Here is a 21517-nt window from a genome sequence, read left to right on the forward strand (position 1 = left end):
GTGTGTGTGTGTGTGTGTGTGTGTGTGTGTGTGTGTGTGGTGTGCGTGCGTGCGTGCGTGCGTGCGTGCGTGCGTGCGTGTGGAGTGGTTTGAAGGCTTCCATCAATCTGAACGTGTCCGTGCATCTCGCTTTGTCTTCTGCCGCCTTGTTCACAGATATCTGGAAGAAAAATGATTTTGGTTGACTTCCCCCAGTGCCCGTATTCTTCTTTGCGTTATTGTCTGTATTAGAAATCCTCTGTTTTAGTACTTGCTTCACCTGTCCAAAAGGGGGCATCAGCCAAAACAAGTTTAAACATTTTCTACCATTCCTCTGAGTCCGAATGTCAACACTCATTAGTTTTATCCCACATGGACTTCAGTTGGTCTAAACAATGCTTGACCCAGACGTGGATCTGAACCTCCACCCTGACACTGATAAATGTGCTCGCCTCCCAGAAGTCATGGGTGAAGGCAGGGTGGGGTTTTGCTAAAGCACCGACAGCTCCAACTGCCTCAGCCATCACAAATGAATGAAGACGTCTATTGTGAATATGAGTGATGTTTCATCATTCAAAAGTCATTGGCCTCGTAAAGATGAGACACGCACAGTGTGAGCTTAATCGGGCTCGATTAGAGAGGGCGCCACTCACTTCTTGGCTCTGTTTGGCTTTTTCTTTATCATCGCTCCCTCACCTCTGACCCCCGTCCTACTCCTTCCCCCTCTTCATCTACCAAATCCTTTAATCCAAGCTCCTCTGTGACCCCTCCTTTTTGTCCATGGGTTGGGGTACATGTCTGCACCCCCGCCCCGTGAAATTGGCCGGTTAGCGCTGCCAGCCATGCCGCTCTGCTCCCGGGAGAAAGAGAGGGAGGAAGTGGGAAAGAGGGTGTCCATTTTTCCTACATTTTTTTATGATGCTGCTGTGCAGCTGTGAAAAAACCCCACCAAAGTTGCATAACAGGATGGAGCAATTTCTAAATGGCTTTTTTAGATAACAGTGTGTCTTCACTGGCAGTTATGTTTGTGTTTATTTATGTTTTTGAGCCACTGAAGAAGAAATTGTCAGGACAAATTAACAGCACATGGCGGAAAACCAGCTCTCTGTGAGTTATTAGTGTGGTTAAGGCCTGGAGACCGTTGACCTCACATCTACTGTTTAATCATCTTTACTTTGGAAGCCCAACCCCCTGTTACCCATCAGCCCCACACACCACCTACCCCAACCCCCAAAACCACTATGTGAGATGACTTACAGATGGATTAAGAACGCTAGAACACAGAGGAAAAAGGGGAAAGAGAGAACACGGATTAAAAGTAAAACTTTAAGCAGGCTATTTTGAATGAAAATTGTTTAATTATGTGAAACGGACATACATTTGATACTGTATGTTCCTTCATTGTCAATGGAAGGGAAATAAACAAGGCTATGATAGTGAGTTCAACAACATAATCAATGAACAATGTAGTTTCTGATTTGGTCTCATCTGTAGATTGCATGTAAAGATGGACAACAACTCCAGAAATGAAGCTAAAATATCCCGGATGCTAACGCCGCCATCATGCATATTTGGAGCCAGAGTCTGCGCTGTAGCGATTGGGGGATAGAGTGGTGGGAGTGAGGTCCCATTGATACATGCACTCAACCAATCATGAATCAGTCTCAGCTGTCAAATCATGACATCTCTCACTGTTTTTGTAGCATCAAATTACTAATTAAAACCAAGCTTACAATACATACTGTGACAAGAATTACCTAAAATGACAGAAACCGCCAAAAAATATATTTGACGTGGACTTTGACTTTTTAGTTTGCTCCATATCTCATCCACCATGCCGGCCGGCTGCATTTTCGGCTTCACTTTGGCTTGACATTTGAGAAGCAGTCACGCCATCCATCTTTCACAGTCTACGATCTCACCATTTCTGCAACACTATATAATAAATGACGATCATGTAGTCTCTTGGGGAACATTGAGTAAAGCATTTCAGAGTAAATGCTCAGGCCTACTCAGAATAAAAGGTTCAGATGAACATTGTTTTTGTATTTATTTATTTAACCACTAAATGCTTTTATCTCATTGTGCAGCACAATAGGAACTTTTACAGGATATAATCACATTTAAACCTAAATGATCACACTGCCGATCATTACCACACATGAAAAACAAAGATATTCTATAGAACCACGCCAAAAGGAAAACATCACTGTGTACTTTAACTGCACCTGGCCCTCGTGACGTCATCCTGTTACCTGTTGTCCTCTCGCGCTGCTTGTTTTCCGGAAGGCGGGGCCGCGCGAGACGCCTGTCTTCCACTCGGTCCGCTCTCGCTCTCCCAACATCCGTCAACCTCCGTATCACCGAGTGGACGTGCACCAGCGCGCGCTCCCTGCTTTTGTTTTTACGCGGATTTAAACGTGATTTTTTTTTTTTTAAATACTTATTTCGCTTTATAATATATTTTCCTGGATGGTTTTAAAGTGGTAGAAGCGGGCGGACGTTCGTTGATACCGGCGGGACAGAGTCAGCGACACCGGGGCACAGAGCGTGGAGAGCCAGGCTTATTCTAACCCAGGACACCGGGACGTGTGTTCGTGCACCAGAGGACTCCACTCTTCCGAGACTTTGACTCACAGTTTGTGTTGAATACACCGAGAGTCTCACTGTAATAATGAACCTCCTGCTGTTCAGCAGGTCGCCTTTCCGTAGAGGATAATACGAGCCTCAGTTGCGCGGAGCGGATGCATGCGCGTCCGTGCGCTTTGTGCAGGCTGCAGCTCCAGGAAAAGAGTAACTGAGAAACAGATCAAAGATATTTAACAAGCATTTACTGCATTTAGACACAGCCACTGCAACTTATTTGCTTCTATCTTCTTGGAGAAACCCGTGGAGTCAAGGATCAGGATGCATCGTAGCTGAGACTCGCCAGTCCGGGACTTTGGTGTTGGAATCAGATCGGACGCATCTCCACCTCCCCCTCCGGACCGGGACATGGGCCGAATCAGGGTGACTAGTGACGGGGCGATGCTGATCGTGCTCTCGGTGCTGTGCTGGCTCTCCGGAGCCTCCTGGGCTGCGACCCTGAGCGGAGTGGAAGGCGACTACAACCTGCAAGGTGAGGGCAAACAACAACTCAGAGCAGCGATACGTGTGTGTATGTGTGTGTGTGAGAGAGATAGTGTATGACAGTGGTGAGGCTGAGTGTGATATTTGAAACCAAACATTAGATATTAGACACAGTTGCAAACATTTTTTTGCAAGTGTGTCTAATATCATCCATACACCTGGTGGAGTAACACCTGCACCTTTAGTGGAATTTGCATGTTGTCTAACATTATTTAACCGCATGCACACCCGTCAGACTGTGCACAAAATAATGCGTAAATAATGCTTTTGCATGTATTTGGCGCAAACCCCAAACCTGCAGTTTTACGCACCCAGAGCGCAGGTTCACGGGGCTGCCCTCTGCCTTTTATTGCAGCTTGATAGATGGTGATGTTGGCGCAGCAAGCAGGTGCCAGACTTGTTCTACCCCAACGCCAACAACAAGTGCACAGACCCGGGCACAAAACACCGGGCTGCGGGTTCATCCAGACACGTAGCAGTGTTCACATTTAAAGGGACAGTTCTGTGAAATGCGTTTCTCTCTGGAGGGATTGACGCGTGTTGGGAAATTTATCGTTTCATTTGCTCTGATCTGGGGAAGGCAGAGGTCAGGATCAGCAGCTCTGCAATCAGCATCTTGCTCCAGGACACTTCAGCAGAGTGGACACACGGGCTTAGATAGAACAGACACTTTAAATGCACCACAAAATTCACCCTTCCTGAAAAGCAGCTTTGTGCATCAGCCATACGGAAAAATGTTAAGTGGAAAAATGATGAAGGGGACCAGACACATATCTTTGGACGGGCATAAGTCAGAGGGAATGGAAGAGGAGCTGGGCTCTGAAACAAGCCCCCTCTTTGTGGCCACCAGGGTCAGAAGCACAGACTTGCAAGCCGCCTTGTTTTCTGCAAACTGACTGACAGTTAAAATGGAAAGCACAAAATGAGAGGAGACATCCATCACAACAAAATAATAAGAAGCTTATGAGGCAATATTCACACAGAGCTATGTTGTGATCATTTGGAGATTGGACTGCAGTCTGTGTGAGTGTGTCTGTCTCTCTTTGTTTGCTGGATAATAACCATCTCTATAATATTTTCATTTGACCCCTATTTCTTCCTCCATGCTTTTCTTTTTTCATCCCTATTTCAGCATTTTGTGCCCTACAGTTTTTTTCTCTACTCCACCATGTGATGGTGTTTACACCCAGATGCAGCGAGGCAGAAAGATTTAGAGGTTGCGTCACTTTGTCCACTGACCATTAGCCTGCACTCCAGTCACCTGACTGTATTAATGGGCTTTGCTCCACCGCTGCACTGTGCAACAGAACTTATTGTGCTGTAATCCTTTTACATTTCTCTGACTGACTTTCATCCTAACACTGACTTGAGATGGTCTCTGTTTGCTGTTGCTTTGCTGGATGAATGCAGTGTTTTGTTAGGTCGGATCCACTGTCTCTGAGTGTCCTTACGCAACTGTAGCCTGTGGCACGCTGGCCCCATGATAAATACAGTTGACATCGAGACAGAGACGCACACATCCAGATATGATGCCCCACTTAGCAGCGGTTTCATTAATTTTCCTTTAACAATTGGAGAAGAAATGCATCAATATTTTGAATTTCATGTAGCGTCATTGTTAAGCCAGAGACATGCATGACTCAAATCACAACAACATTTAATACCAGTTCACTTAAAAGTTCTTGCAGGGTGTGTGTGTGTGTGTGTCCATGGGTGTGCATGCTTCTGTGTGACGATCTCATACGTGGAACAGTGGCGTTGTTATGAGCAGCTGATCAGGTGATTTGTGTGTGTGTGTGTTTGTGTCAAGCTTGGTTTGCAAGTACAGCCACATCCAAGTGGCTCTCAGCACCGAGTGTGGAAGGCACTTCTGCTCCCTCGACAGAAACTCTCTGACCAGAGGGTGAATCCTGTTAGGTTTGGTGATAACCTGTCTTTACAGCTTGCATTACCAATAGGCCAAATCATGCTCAGCCAAATACTGTTGCAGCTGTACTTTGAAATACATTTTAATTTTAGGTAATACATATAGGTCTCCAACAAAACCTATTATGCTCCTTGAAATATATGAAGTTAAGGGAAATTTCTTGTAGTTATTTATATTGTTTCTCACTCACGTGTGAAAATGTTGTTCTGTTAAGATGTGCACGTAATAACTAGTGGCTAATTAGACTGTCGCGGAATTGTTCCAGCTCTGTGGTTCAGTGTTTGGGGAGAAGTCATAAAACTGCTTGGCTGAAATTGCACGCTGTCTAATGATGTTACCATCAGAGTGTGGGATTTTAAATTCAAAGAAGTCATGAGCAACCCTGCGGAGTGTCATAATTGTGCTTTTACAAATAATATGAACCTGAAAGCATCAAAACAAATTCATAAAGTACACCTTTATATTTAGACATGTAAGTAAATTAAAGAAAGCATCATATTTATGTTTAAAATATACACGGTTGCTGATGTAATTTCTATAATGACTATTGAATTCCTGTGTATTCATGAAACAAAACAAAACTTTACATGGTTTTTTCTCTCTGTATGTGTGTGACGGGATCAGAGCGCGGCCTCTCTGCCAGCTCCAGTCAGTTTCCCTGCTCCAGCAGCTGTTTTAATGCCCCTCACATGAAAGTCATTAGGGTGTCGGCCCACATGGGAGGGGGCCCGGCTCCCAGTGGTGCACCGGCTGTGTGGCTCAGGGTCCATTTATGGTGAGGGAAAGAAGGGCCACGTCTAATTTGATTAGCTTGGTTAGCTGGAAACTATGCAGGTACAGAAGCGCTACGTTGCGCCCGAGGCCACCCAGTGTCTGTCCATGCTGTAGCACCTGCTGGCGCAACCAAAACTATAATTTTTCTTTGTTTGCAGTCAACAGGAGCTTTGCAGAATCTCTATTCAAACATCTCTCCCTCCAGAAGCTCTCAATGATGGAGGTTTTATTCCTCTTTTGTAGATTTTTGCTTTCATGCAAACATTTGTACTTGGCAAATGTGTGTGTGTGTGTGTGTGTGTGTGTGTGTGGGCGGGAGTCCCGTATAACAAAGATGATCAAAGCAGCCTGGGAAATACAGTGTGATGTCACTACATACTGTTGAATGGTGGCTGGGGCCAGAGACTCTGCTCTGTGCTCGTCATGAGTTTGAGCAGCCGGGTAAAACTGTAGCTTCGCAGTTTAAATGGATCCAACTCTGACGATCACTGATGAGTGACAGTGCAGCCCCTGCCAACATTTTTGGCAAAGCTTGAATGATTTCCACAGGTCACCTCAGTTTACTTTGCTGCTCGTCTGCGGCTTCCTCCATTTGTGTTGATGTCTGATTTAAAAAAATAAATAAAAGTGCGGCTCGATATTTTACAGTTTATTGTATGTATATAAAGTATAAATAACTACACATGAAAAGAAAGCACATACAAACAATATATATATAGATTTGAATTAAGAAAAATATCTGATTACATGAAGTCTTTTAGGTCGACGCACTTGTTGCTCATCCATGCTGATCAGTTTCATGGCTGGAATCATTAATGCCATCATGGGTATCTTGTTTGGATGAGTGGTTGGGTCGAAATGTGCAACATTCTCATCGCTGCAGTGTTTCCATATCAGAGAAATACCCGGGGATTAGACCAGGAAGAGTGTAACCACCAACCGTCTTAACAGAGCTTTGCCTGTGAGAACACATGTGGACTTCAGTAGATTATGTGTTTGGGTTGAGGCTGCATTGTTGTCTCCCACCAGGGAATATGAAGTGGTTCTGCAAAGACAAGAGAAGAGCCTTTCTTCTCTCTCTTCCCTGCATCCTATTCTCTCTCGCTCTTTGTTATTCCTCTTCCAGCCCCTCATCCCTCTCCTGCTCCTAAGTGTGGATGAGAGGGCCTGCTGGAATTGAGTGGTACCATGGGAATGAAGAGGCATCAGAAATGCTTTCAGGGCTTCTTTTAGTTTAGCCCGATAACCCCCAGGTCTTTGTGGGCTGGGGCTTGAGCGCATAATGGTAAGCTGCGTCATTTGAAAAGCCGCCTTCATATCTATAGCATATCTCTCTGGCTTACACAGAAATACCACAAGTTTCCATCGTGACATTTGTGGTTGTTAGTCTCTAAGTCAAAATTTTGCATCTCTTTCCATTTCTTCTGTCTGTCTTACTTCTCTGCCTTCTACCCTTTTCTTTTATCTGCTGTAGCTCTTTGTGTTTTCTTCAATCTCCTACTTTTTTATTGTCTTTGTTGCTATCATGACTGACTCACCTTTCATTTTAGCAACATTGCTTTCAGACATGCACTGAACTCCAGATAATCTCCTGACATTCTCCAGAGGGGCTGTATGTGAGAATGCAAATGTCCGAGTGAGAGGCTCCGGACTTTCTCTGGAATTTCTCCAGCCAGCCCTCGAGTAAAAACTCCGGAGAATGTCCGAATGAGCTCATGTGAGAACAGAGCAGGAGATCCTCCACGGGATTCACCGCAAGCGAGTCGGCATGTTGAGGACGTTTCTAACACGAGACAGATGTAGAAGACGACGCCGAAGATGTCAAGAGAGGTTTTGGTGATGAGGGCCGATGCCGGTGTGGATGTGGTGTAAACAAAAACATGTGCTGAATAGCTGAATTTATAAGTTACATCCTGCCTCTGCCATCTGCACCAACCCTCACCTGAACGCTCCGGTGGTTTCTGTGCTGCTGAATGAGGAGAATCTCCCACCTCGTTGTTCAAACTCCGGAGAATGTCCGGACTCAATTGTGCAGACATTCTCCCGAGTTTATGTCGGAAATCAGCTTATGTTTTCAGAGATTATTTTAAACTGAGGTAAAAATGAGTGAAATATTTACCACAAAAGGCGGAACTTTGAAAACCAAAAGGAGGGAGAAGAATTGAATAAAAGAAGGATAAGAGGAGTATATTCCCAGTCGTCATCACCAACCTACGGAAAATATTCTCACACTCCTTCAGGCATTCGTCAGCAGAGTTCATCAGCATCTCATGCGCTTGTACCCATAATGCTCCCTCTATGAAGTCCAGTCATTGTCCACGGTTCTGAGCATTACATTAGCAATGCATACGTACATAGTTGTTCGTGCAGTGTCCCACGTTGTTTGTGAATGGTTGGCCCACACAGGCACTCCTGTGGCTGGAGCTTGTCACAGTTAAGGTCAAATCGAGTCAGATGTCAAAGGTCACACACACACACACACACACACGCAAGCAGATGCCCTGTGTTGCGTTCCCAGGAGGATTTCATGACTTTGAGTCTTGGTGGCTTTTTCTCTCTGCGCTAATTTGGCATTTCTTATTCCACCTCATCTATTCCCGCCTAGAATGACAGCGGTGGATGGTTTATAATGCAAGACACTTGAAGGTCAATGACGGGGGTAGACTCCTAGCGTGGGTGGGCTGCTAGAATTCTCCTCCGTCTTCATTCATTCCTCCCTCCTTCCAGTCTTGTTCTCACTCCCTCGTTCATAAAAATCTGGTGAAATGTGCTGCGTCATGACGTTGAGGCAGTTTGAGTATTCTGGGGTGGGGGTTTAGCACACAGGGCAATTTGTATGTATTACCATCAGAGGGTTTTAGAGCCAGAGACTGCATTGTACACCTCAAGCATATCACAAACTCATTGGCATTCCTTCCCCGCTTTCGGCCCTCACCTCCTTCCTCTGTAGCCCTCTGTTGCGTGAAAATCCCATCTGATTGAAAGCAAGTTGAAACCAATTATAATGTGCTGAGAACAATTTTCAGCTTTTTAACACACGGGATACACTTAAGCTCTCGAATTTTCTTTTTTTTCAACTTTTGCTCTATTTAATTTCAAGATAAAGTGATGCTTTTTTTATTGTATTTTAATCAAACCTGGACAGTCCCAGCGGCTTTATGAAATTAAAGTCTTAGTTCATGTGGTGAATGAGATTGAGGACTCTTCCCTCAGAGGCGTCGCTGTTCAATACTGCTGACTGGTGTCTGGGGCCATCATTACTCACATTAATCAGTATTGACTTTATCGTTCACCAACTGAAGGTGACGGAAAAAGGACAGAGAGGAGGTTGGATTTTAATGCTGTGACCCAAGAAGATAGGGGTGAAAAGCAGAAGAGGAGAGGATGAAATGAAAAGGAACAAAACAAGGTCAAGAGAACATTTAAAACCGATCTGGTAAGATTCGAAAAGTGAGAAAGAAACTAATAGTCATTGATGAAATTAGACAGAGAAAGAGAGCATCATTGATCCGTCTAATTCAGGACAAAACCACCTAGACAGACAGGAGGCGATGGGCGGGACGGGTTAAAGACGAGGTCGGAGGTCACACACAAGGTCACCCTGTTCACATCAAGGTGCAGACAGCATCCACTAAGGCTGTGAGCATCTTCTGCCCTAATGCACACACAAAGACAGAGACACACACCAGACTGCGGTCACAATGAGACGCTCCTCGGAGAGTAGGTGGATGTTTACTGAGACTGATTGGAAGTCTGGAATCAACAAAAGTCATCAATCGATGTAGCTTTCAGTCAGTGTCGGATGTGTGTATGTGTTTTCAGGTCATAGAGTGCATTCATTAAAGGAAACACTTGAATGTGAAGGCATGTTCCATCTATTTGTGTTTTTACTACATTCCTAACACCAAAAATAATTCTTGATTTAATCAATAACTGAAGCAGTTGAGATTATGAGGACCTTTGTGTACATTTAAGGCTCATAATTTGAGTGTGTGTGTGTGTGTGTGTGTGTGTGTGTGTGTGTGTGTGTGTGTGTGTGTGTGTGTGTTCTTGGTACAGGACCTGTGTCACCTGTAAGGTAAAGGAAGCAGTATGGGTGGGGGAGGAAACGCACTGATTGGTGACTGATTTCCACATTTCAGACGAGTCTCTGCCTGCAGGAGCTACAATCACATCCAAAGCTACATGGACATGTGTTGTTTTCATACTGTTTGTGTCACAAGAGTTGATTTAAAGGGTGGACGGCTCATTATGTGATGAAAGCACACACACACACACATCAGTGCTGCACTGCGAGCAGTCAGCTTGTTCCAGATTCGTGCCTGTTGGCATTTTTTCACCCTCAGTGACAGTTGGAAGCTGGAAGAAGCCACCGTGTGCAGACTGCTGAGTTTGAGTGCACAGGAAATGTCTTGTAAAGTTTCAGCTGTCCTGCTTTCTTACAGTCCGAATATTTCTGTGCTCTAATTTAAACCCTCCCAAAGCATATTACCTACAGTGACTGGGTCAAGGCTCATGTTACATTTTAAAAAACAGTAAATATTCTATGATTTACTTAAATTTAAATTGATCTACTCTTAATATGGGGAAACATTGCAGAATTAAATTCTGCTTTTATTAACACTAGTGCAGTGCCGGTTCTGAACACGTCTCATGGGCTGTTAGCTTGGCCTTTGGTAATACTGCTTTCTTTCTGCTGCTTTCTTTTAAAAGTGACCTGCAGTAATGGAGCTGGCACGAGCAAAGACCGTCTGCAGGACTCAGTCTGCAGAGCCCTGAAACCACCGCTGCTGCACAAATAGCCGTTCAGTGTGTGTGTGGCCCACCAGCACTTTATATCACGCTATTTATAAAATAATGTTATGTAGGTAATAAGTGAAATCTAACGCTCAACTATTAACACATTTTCTGCAATGGCGCTGACATTAACCTCTTGTCTCATCTCCATCTTAACTCTCATACATGTAGCTGCCTCATCTGGATCGCATCATCTGATGGTTGTGAAGGTGGGAAACTGCACTAGGTTGCTTTCCAAGGCAGCTTCCAAAAAGCTCCAGGCTCCTGTTTGGGAAGCTGCACCTCTAAACAACAGCACCTTTAAGCACAACATAAAAATGTGCTTAAATAATACATATTCCACATTTATTTAGTTATTGATTAAATTACCACAGGTTTAAAGGATAGGTAAAAAGAGCACAGTAGATATTTGCCCTTTGAAGGTCAGGTAGGCACAGTGTGTGTAGTCCAATCTAATACAACTAGCTTTGTTTATGTAACTATATGAGTTATTGTAAAAAGGTTGACATAAACTGCTCCTTCCAGCCTTCATATATTTACAGACGTACTAGTCAGGTGGTATGGCAGTAAATGTATGGGACACAGAGGGAATTACACTCAGTCAGTGTGAAATTTCAACTTTCATCAGAAGTGGACCATCAGGTGGAACCGGCTTACACCCTGCGCTCTTCGCAAACCGGTTTCCCGTGAAAATAGAAACACACTGGTAGTTAGTTCATTTACAGTTCAATGGAGCTGTGTGTGTGTGTGTGTGTGTGTGTGTGTGTGTGTGTGTGTGTGTGTGTGTGTGTGTGTGTGTGTGTGTGTGTGTGTGTGTGTGTGTGTGTGTGTGTGTGTGTGTGTGTGTGTGTGTGTGTGTGTGCGCATCACGTGGTAACACACCTGGCCATAAAGTCAGAACAGAAACTCCCGTTTGAAGCGCCCACACACACACACACATTGTCTGCAAAGTGAAGCTGATTTATAGATCTACTAAAAAAGAATAAACTTTTGAGCCAGCCTGAGACCACTGTGCGTGTCTGTGTGTGTGTGTTTGTGTATTGGACTCTGATATCTATTTCCTCTCAGTGTATTGTGCCCATTCTCACTTTGGCAGCCTAGTAAATCAAGCCACCTCTCTGCACTCCTTCTCCCTCACTCTTTTTGTGTTTGTGTGTGTGTCTGAGTGTGTGTTTGTGTCTTTTGGCAGTCTTGTTTGGCACATAACCATGAGGTCCATTTCTTCCTTGTGCTCACACACACACACACACACACACACACACACACACACACACACACACACACACACACACACACACACACACACACACAGTAAGATGCTTGACAGTAAGGGCTTCCCTGCTGTTCCTACTTTGTGTTTATTGATTGTGTCTTCCTCTGCAGAGAGTTTCTTTGGTACTGTGTGTGTGTGTGTGTTTGTTTATATTGGTCAGTTTTTAAGCACATATTGACTGATACTGTCTCTCCCTATGATGTCTCCAGGACTTGTTGATCTCCAGCTCTCCCCTTTTGTTTTTTTTGTTTTTTTTTATCATCCTCTTTTGGCATATTGATCTTCTGTCTCATTCTTTTTTCGGTTTGGTGTGTGTGTGTGTGTGTTGGTGCTGTTGAGGAAAGCAGAGCAACATTGGGAACCTTAATGGCAGGAAACAGACTGGGGCTAACACAAAGGAAAAAACTGTCAGCAGCCCCCCTCACGCACACACACACACCTATGCACATCTAGACAATTACATATAATATACCCACACTCACATGTGTACAAACCAACACACACATACAAACAATTTATACACACTGTCTTTTTAAAAGTTAATGTATTGCTGTTTTATAAAAGCTTGAGTTTTCAAAACATTACCTGCTCATATACTACAAGTTTTGGTGTGTGTGTGTGTGTGTGCGTGTGCGTGTGTGTGCGTGTATCTGTGTGTGTGCAAACCTCTCATTAAAATCCCCCCTCTGTGTCTCCCTCTCTCCCTCTCTTGCCGTCCCCTCTCTCCTTCCCTTGCCGCCCCTTGGTCTCTCTCCTCGGCTCTCTTTATTGTGGTTTCTTTTAATTGGAGTCTGAGGCGGTAATTACAGGGAGGGAGGGAGGGAGTCTGGGAGAGTATGAGGAGGAGGAGGAAGAAGGAGGCAGGATGGAGGGAAGGAGGGAGGGGTAAGGAAGACGTGAGGAGAAGGAGGAGGAAGGAACAGGAGGGTTGCGATGAAAGAGCTGCAGCAGAGATGAGAGAGGGGAAACACCTTTATAAGAGCAGCAGTTGTTTTCTCAAATGAGTCCCGTGCACTTCAACTTCTTCTCTTGCTACACACAGAGGACATCAACACTACTGTGGGTGTGATTGGTGCAGACTACAGTTTGGAGCTTATACTTTTTATTCAAGGATGTGTGTAGGTTAAAAAAAATTCACCTTTTTCTGAATAGTTTCCTTTTTGAAACGGTCCATTCTTAAGACCACAAAGTTAGGCCACCGTCACATCTACACAAATGTGAAGCTAATATTGCGGGTCAAAGTTCACAAAAGTTGATCTCCATGTGAAGCCATGTTGCGATTTACCTCGCCACAGGAAGCAAATGTTTCAGTCGCCTCCTTGGTTTCAGAGATTGGAAGTGAACCAAAGTAGAAGGTTCACCTCTGAAATATTGGCGTACATGTGATTGGGCTCTTGCACTTGACTTGCACACAAGCACTTGTGCACAGTTTTCGTGCTTGGGAAATACAACATAGCTGCCTTTCAAGCTAACGTGCCATCCTAGCTGTCAATGCAACGCTAAAGAAGTTCATAGGAAATAAAATCACACCCACAACCAGATGAACACACACCAGGTCTCCGTTGCTGCGTGAAAAGTTGAGCTCTGGTCAACTTCTGCCACACGCCCCCACACCACACGGCGCAACAGAACCACAATGTAGTTCGGCACCACGTGAAGCCACCCCATTTAAAGTGAATGAGCAGTGTTTCGGTCGAACCTCCAACACAAGCGGGTGAGGTCCTGTTGCACTGTTTTATGTTTTTCCTCCGTGAACTCTGATGTCATTCGAATGTTCTGCATTGTTTGGACTGTATAATCTGAGTTTCTTCTCCACAAATTCAAAGCCATCTGGCCTGTTGAAGCTGTCTGCACTCAGATAAACACAGACGGGAAAACACAGTCGAGGTTCATCTCCCTGAGGCTTGTGTGCTTTTTGAAATCAAGCTCCCGACTCCTCACTTTCTGTACTTTCATTTGTTTATGTCAGTCTCCTTTTCTCAGCCTGTCTCTCTCTTTGTCTTACTTCATCTATAGCATTTTGCTCTCCTGCAGGGAGTAACCTGTGTTAAATGAGATACAGTAGCTGCCCCTCCTCTCCCCGCTGTCTGAGACACACACACACACGCACACGCACACGCACACTGCAGAAAGCCAGCCGCGCTGTAAGGATACATTAATGCTGATCCACATTATCATAATTGAGGTGTCTGCTGAGCCTGTATTTGTACTTTATGCATGTGTGTGAAAGTGTGTGTGTGTGTGTCCAGGGGGAATACAGAAAGCGAGAGAGAGGGTCTTTAGAGCCAGACTGACACCATACTTTCATCTTTTAGCTTAACATTACAATGGAAGACAGGCCCCCTAAAATGTGTGTGTGCGTGTGTGTGCGTGTGTGTGTGTGTGTGTGTCTGTGTGTGTGTCTGTGTGTGTGAGGCAGGAAAAGCCTCCTAAAAGCATTATCTCACTGATCTAGAGAGCATGTCAGAACAACAAAACACTACACAGCAGCATCATAGATGTGGTGGCATCTCAGTAAGAATACAATAACTGAACCTTTGTTTTGAATAGAAGAGAGTGGAGAACAAAGCTCACACAGTCACTGTAGATAGATAATTACATAAAACATTGTGTATGATAAGTCCACAAAATGAATGAGGTATATAGTTCACCACCCTGTACATACTGGTGATGTATCTGCAGAATAAAAACGTTTTAATACAGTTTATCTTTTACGATCTGTGAAATCAGACACAATTTGAAACAGTGGGAGACAGATCCATTTGTGATTAAAAGTTATAATTAACTATAGCCTATGACATCATACCACAGAGTGAGCAGTCAGATGGCACCATGACATCACAGCGGTCTGCATCTTGGCCGATCTCATCAGCTTAAGTGCTTTTATATAATGCCGCCCTTGTCCACATGGGACACAGTGAAATCCCAGCAGTCCAGATTAGATTAATATCCTGCTGCCTGATACCTATAAGGCACTGAGAAAATGTGGATAATACATATCAGCATGTTGGACATGTGACTGCACAGTTATGTAAGATCCTATCTTATTTCAAATTTCCTCGCTGTGAAAGAAAAAGAAGATTATTATCAGAATGATCTGAAAAGGCAAAATCAGACCCCTTGTTTTTGGAGATGGCGTAAATGATGTGAACTCTGGTGGATCAGTCATGTCAGTGCTAACAAGCATAAAGCTCAGGTTTAAATCAAGAGGTAAACTGATTGAAAAGTACACAAAATCTGGTGTGAAGAAAAGGAACATAACATGTGGAATTTCCTATTTACCACCTTTTTGTATTTCACAACTGTTGGAAAACTGCATGAAAGCTGGTTCTTCTCTTTTCTTGTGCACTAATTTAAATTTGGAGCTTTATCCAGGCTTAAACAAAGGCCTTCACCAGTGTAAATGTAGTAAATGGAGGTCCTCATCACTCAACAGAACTGATCGAGAGTTGAATGGACAGCAATCTGTTAATGGGCCTGTGTTATGGTGTAGAGACAGCACAAACAGGGAACTGAATGAAAGGCCTTAAGGCATTAAAGCCACTAAGAGGTGATGCAGACTTAACCCCCTCAAACATATGGGTTAGGTCAAACTGTGTGTGTGTGTGTGTGTGTGTGTGTGTATATGTGTGTGCGTGCTTAAGAGGGAATTTAGTGACATCTGCTAATAAGCTTGTAGTTTGGAACCTAATGGGAATTACTTTGATGATGAGACATGTGTGTGCGTGTGTGTTTGTACATGGATGATAATGTGCAATTGGTTGTTAGCTACTTTATGAAACACTGACGGCGTGTTAATATACTGATTATGACTGTCTGAGTCATAATACGTCCTAGTCTCACACATGCACACATCCAGCTTTGTGTGTGTGTGCGTGTGTGCGTGTGTGCGGGCGCGTTTATGTGCAGAGGAAGTGTTTGTGTGTCCGAGAGAGAATAGGAAGTCTACAGCAGTTAGGTGACCCACTTACACACGTCAGAAAACACACACAATAGGTAAAACTATTAGGTTTGTAATGTCTCTGATTGTGTTATGGGCCTAAACATTTCAGAGTTGATGAATGATTAACTGTATTAGTGGCTTATTCAAGGAACACAGGGAGCTCTTATGTACCTACTTGTGCAAACACCCTTCTTAACACCAAGTAATGAGCAGCACCGTCTCCTGTACTGTATAACAAGGCTTTTGCACAACCAGTTTTCAACGCCGCAGAGGTCTTGCTCATGTCCTATTAAAACAGGGAGAGCGAATGTAGAAGCTAGCGAGTAAACTCCAGGCAAAGATGAAACCCAGCATGTTAACAAAATTCTGTAGATATAAAAACATTTTTTTTCTGAAAAGCAGCTTTACTGAGGGATATTGTGGGAAAAAAACATATTCTACAGTTAAATTGCTTTATATGCTCATAAGAGTGAAAGAGTTGCACTTGAACCCACAACAAAGAATAAGAGACAGATATTTTCTACTCTTGAACTTGTGAAATTCTTTATAGAGTAATGTGTGATGCTGCTGGAAAAAAGGTTCTTCTCAGTATCATCCTTTTTTCCTCATAGTCAGTGCCAAGTAACAGCACCATGGCAAAAATATGCCCACATGTGGTTGCACCATGTTTTCCCATCATTTGTGTGCATTAATACTAGTTGCAGTGATGTCAGCTGAAGGGGAAAAGTGGGGGTGCGGCCATTTAGCTTTGAAGGCTCAGCTCCATTAATAACCTCTATAAATGTCAGCGAACACAATATAGTGGTACGAGCTAGAGAGGTGAAGGTAACATGCCAGCTGAAGGTTGTGTTAAAGATTCACCGGCTGAAATTAGAGGTTCAGTCGGTGCACAGAGATTTACAGATTTAATCGTTCTCAGGTTCAGTATTTAGAGCAAACCAAAGCTCGTCTTTGAAATGATTTAGGGACAGTAAATGAGATCAGTTTTGCTTGGGACAGTTCTTACCGTAGACTGTAAATAAAGATGGACGATGTGGCTATACGTTCCAGCTGAATTCATTCTGTGGGAAACAGCATCAGTGTTAAAGGAACTACCTACAATGACAGAAACCCTCTTTGATCATTTGATGCGTACATTGACTTTTTAGTTTGGTCTCTGTCCCATCCACTAACATGGAGGAGACAGGATTTATGAACTATGCTGCAGCCAACCACCAGGTGGCGATCAAGATGATTTGGCTTCTATTTTGGGAGCTGTCATGTGATCTTGTATTTTTATAGAGTCTCGCAAAAAGAAGACAAGTTTAATTCCCGCTTCTTGTTCCTTGGGTTGTTGACAGTCTGGTCTTGTTTTTTTCTCCTTCTGTTTCATTAGTGTACATGCACGAACACCAGGTCACGTTGAACATCACACTGTAGGTTTGTTTGGTTTAGTCGGGCTGACTGGTTTGCATTATGAATAGGCAGTGAGTTTGCATGTCATCACTGCTGCAGTTCAAACAGACGCCCTGAGAGACAAGAGACAGAGCAGTTGGCAGCTGTTTAAAAATCTAACACCAACCACAATTTGTTATGTTTCAATTTGTTTTCATTACCATCTCACACAGATGCTGGTTTTGTGCTGGAGGTGCAGAAGATGGTCCGGTTCATTGGAAACGGTCGTTTGACAAGTTGATAAAAAAAAAAAAGACCAAGTTCTCCATTTTAATTGCTTATGTGTGTGACTTCCTGACCGACGGCTCTGGTTCTAACTGAATTATCAGGATTGCGTAAATTTATAATATTTTAAGAAAAAAAAGGGATGTTAGCTGCAACAGATACTGAGCTGAATGCAGAATGAGTTATGGACTTGGTTAAGAGAAACAAGGAATGAGGGACTGTGAGAGAGAGTTAATGGACTAGTCAATTATTCACTCCTAACCTTTTTTTTAACCGGCTGTTATTTTAGCGGGTCCCTGTAGGCAAGCTTCAGTTGTGTGCTGAAGTGTGTGTGTGCCTCCACAAGAGCCATACACGCTGTATGATGAGTATTTGCATCCAATCAGGTTGTGAAGAGCTTTTTTTCGAGGGATACATGAATGAGCCAGAATCCCACACTACAGATTTCAAACCGACCGTTGTGCGATGTTTGGTGTTCATGCATAAAGTGTGATGGTTTGCACACACTGTTTTTCCTCAGTGTTTTTGTCTTTGGGCCTTTGCTTATCTGTACATGTCTGTATGGGTGTGTGTGTGTCTGTCTGTCTGTCTGTGTGTGTGTGTGTGTGTGTGTGTGTGTGTGTGTGTGTGTGTGTGTGTGTGTGTGTGTGTGTGTGTGTGTGTGTGTGTGTGTGTGTGTGTGTGTGTGTGTGTGTGTGTGTGTGTGTGTGTGTGTTAGCTGATGGCTTGTCACCAGGCCAACTTGACCATTGTGAAGCATTCAGTGCTGTTGTATTGGCCTCACAGCTATCAACCACTGATAAAGATGTCAAACAACACGCACTGCTAATGTTATGAAAATAACTTGGTAGACGAGAGAGGAAACTGTCGGCAATGAACCATGCTCAACTGAAAGTGGATTCTAGGACACATCCTTACAAGAGCATTTAATCCAGTATTTATATGCTATAAAAGTATTCCACTGCTTTTAAAAAATGCATGTAACAATTTTAATAGTTAATAAAACATAAAAATAAATGTTAAAAGGTTATTTTCCGGTTAACTACGCGCACATACGGAAGCTGATCAGCTGGTTGAAGTTCAGTTACAAGCCATTATATAAACTAAGCCTTCCTTGTTAGGTCAAACACACGCAATAACACACACACACACACACACACACACACACACACACACACACACACACACACACACACACCACTAGGAGATCTTGGCATTTGCCAGGAATGAGCTAAGGGTCATCAATCTTGCTTTGCTTTGGGATAGACTGACCAAATACACACACACACACACACACACACACACACACACACACACACACACACACACACACACACACACACACACACACACACACACACACAAGCTGGCAGGCACAAGACATAAACTGAATAAAACTTTCTCTGTGGGAAATCAAGCCTCTTTTTCACTTCTGTTCACCATCTTTTGTTGTTAAGCTCCTCCCACCAGGTGTGTGTGTGTGCACAAACAGGTGAAAACACATGCATGTGTGTGTGTGTCTGCATGTGTAAATAAATAGACTTAGACAGGCTGGCATTGCTACTGGAATACCACTGATCTTGTTTGTCATCAATCATCCTTCTGCACGTGTGAGAAGTTGTGTGTTTGTATGCGATTGTGTGTTATGTAAGAGGGTGTTCTGCACAAACATACAAACAAACCAGAGCTGCCAGATGACTGTTTGGGTGCTGGACAGGGATTTTGAATGTGGGGAGCCCCTGTAGCAAACAAGAGGATTTGAGGTGTTTTAGCGATTATGGAGGCAGGGGGCAGAGAAGATTAAAATAGTTGTTTCCCTCTTAAGGCTCATTTATTCTGCCTTTGTGTACAAAAACGGAGGGCAGAGTTGAGACTGTCTGACAACAACGAACATGGCGACAGTGGAGAAGCTCACGATGATGTACCTCTTAAGAAAAGGTTTGTCATCATTTAGACGCCTGTAGTTTCTCTCCAACTTACAAAGTCTATCTTTCAAAAAAATTCCGCCATCTTTTCCTCGTGTCCTTCGGTTGTCTGAACTATTAGTTACACTGCCCCCCCCAGGATTTCTGTTTTCCATATATCTGAACATTGAGCATAAACGAGCCCTTACTGTTGATGCTAAGGTGAGGCTTTTGTCTTAGATGTATGGTGTGTATATATATCAAAATATATCCAAACAATGCAGGTGGACTGACCCTTGTGTCCATGGATGGAGGGATCCGGAATGAGACGGGCGAAGAAAATGTTTGGTCATAACTGGAGGAAAATTAAAGTGGACGGGACAAGAGGAGCAAGATGAGAAACAAGGGCAGGAAGTCAAAAGAGCTGTCATGTCCCGTTGGCCAATGACAACCTGACAGAGAGGAGTTTTTTTCTTTTTCTTTCACCCTCTCTCGCTGTCTCTCCCTTTGGGTTTAATCAAGCCGACAGTTGGTTCGACCCGATCCGGGGGGGAGATTTGTCATCAGCGGGCATTAATCTGTGTGACAGGGGCTTATTAGATGAGAGCGACCACCCCTGCTGGCTCACACAGTGGATGGAGCCGGCCCTGTTCGAAGAGAGAGGTGGCTGAGGGGAAAGTCACAGAGAGGGAGGGCGGAGGAAAGAGAGACGGAGGTTTAAGTTGAAGAAACAACCTTTCTTTATCGGATATGACAGAAGTGAAAGAGGGGATTCGCTGTGACATGGCTGGAAATTAAACGCACAAGAGATATCCTCTGACTTTATTCGGAGGGTGAACATCAATTAGACATCAGTATAGCTGGTGCTGTCTATGCCAATATCACTACACCGCTCTGTGTGTGTGTGTTGTAAAGTATGTGCACATCTTGTTGTGTGCTTCTGTTGCCCAACCCGATACACACTGTCCTCACACATGAATGACTGGTCTTTAGTGGCGATTACGTAACGGCACAGCGGCTCTCCGGAGCTTTTGTTCCAGGCCAGCACAGCGTCTCCTCGGGCGAAGGGAGGATGTAATGAGACTCATCCTTTCAATACTTTATAGAGTCCCGACTCCTGCTTCTATTTTTTCCTGCCAGCTGCAGCTAAGTGAGTTCCTTTCAGTCGTCTGGAGTTATGGGCGGTGCACTTCTGCCGCAGACGACAACCGAGGGGATCGTGAATCTTGAAGCTCACGCTGTGATGCTGCACCGTGCTGACTCACTGTTATTTGTGCTGAGCGTTAACACAAATCCGACCAGTCAGAGAGCGAACAGGATGATCTTTGGCTCCACAATGACAGCAGGGAAAGCAGGTTAAAGTAGTGCAGTATATTATAAAGTAAGACTTTATATTCACGATGGACACAACATTCAAGGGTGGACTTTCCTTTGGAGATAGTAGAGACAGAAGGATAGGTCACCTTTTTAAAACGGGAGACACTTTGAGTTAATGTAAATGCTCATTTACTTACCTGGCGCAGAGTCTGTGTAGATTTCTTGCACAAACCTCATATGCATGTTTTTGAGAAATAAATTAAAATTATTTTTTATTCACAGGCCGCATCACACTATTCTCCTGAACAGAAATGAGAACAAAATATTAAAGATGTGGAAGTAAAGTAAACAAAGGTCTTAATCATACAATAACTGACCTTCAGTTTACACTTTGGTATAGCGGAATCACCACAACCTTAGTTGTCTGTCTACTTCTTTCTTCCTCTTCCTTATCTGGTTTCTTGAAATGGCGAGAAACTGGCAGGTTGTGACTGATGATTGACACCCCACCCCCCACCAACATGCTGACCCAATTTTAGTCAAACCCACGCACTCACGCACGCACACACACACACACACAGACACACACACTGTAATCACTAAGGTTGTAGAGCATGTCCAGCCAATAGTGCCTGGAGACGTGGGTTCTCCATAACAGCCTGAAGGCAAGTGTAGTGTATGAGACTCTTCCTCCCAGTTAAAATGTTATATTTATCTGTGTGTACAGGATACTACTGTGTCATTGCAGTATTTAGCCTAATCCATTTATATGTTTCCATTTAGTTTGTTTAAAAATCTGATTTTGCAATGCAACC

The 21517-nt window shown here is 43.8% G+C and overlaps 1 protein-coding gene and 1 long non-coding RNA gene across 2 annotated transcripts in view; one reads left to right on the top strand and one right to left on the bottom strand.

Moving 5' to 3' along the window:
* Window positions 1–1317: 1317 nt before the first annotated feature.
* On the bottom strand, window positions 1318–3572 carry LOC118102611. The gene is made up of 2 exons (XR_004694722.2): window positions 3420–3572; window positions 1318–3090 (listed from the first exon to the last, which is right to left on the bottom strand). It is a non-coding gene; the product is annotated as an uncharacterized LOC118102611 (long non-coding RNA).
* sema4f (sema domain, immunoglobulin domain (Ig), transmembrane domain (TM) and short cytoplasmic domain, (semaphorin) 4F) overlaps window positions 2969–21517 on the top strand; it is a 45474-nt gene continuing 26925 nt past the window's right edge. The window contains exon 1 of the mRNA XM_035148911.2: window positions 2969–3097. Within this exon, the coding sequence (XP_035004802.2) occupies window positions 2974–3097 (124 nt within the window). The 5' untranslated portion in view covers window positions 2969–2973. The remainder of the gene's footprint in view (window positions 3098–21517) is intronic.

The sequence above is a fragment of the Hippoglossus stenolepis genome, chromosome 23 (genome assembly GCF_022539355.2).
Source record: "Hippoglossus stenolepis isolate QCI-W04-F060 chromosome 23, HSTE1.2, whole genome shotgun sequence".
Taxonomy (NCBI): Eukaryota; Metazoa; Chordata; class Actinopteri; order Pleuronectiformes; family Pleuronectidae; genus Hippoglossus; species Hippoglossus stenolepis.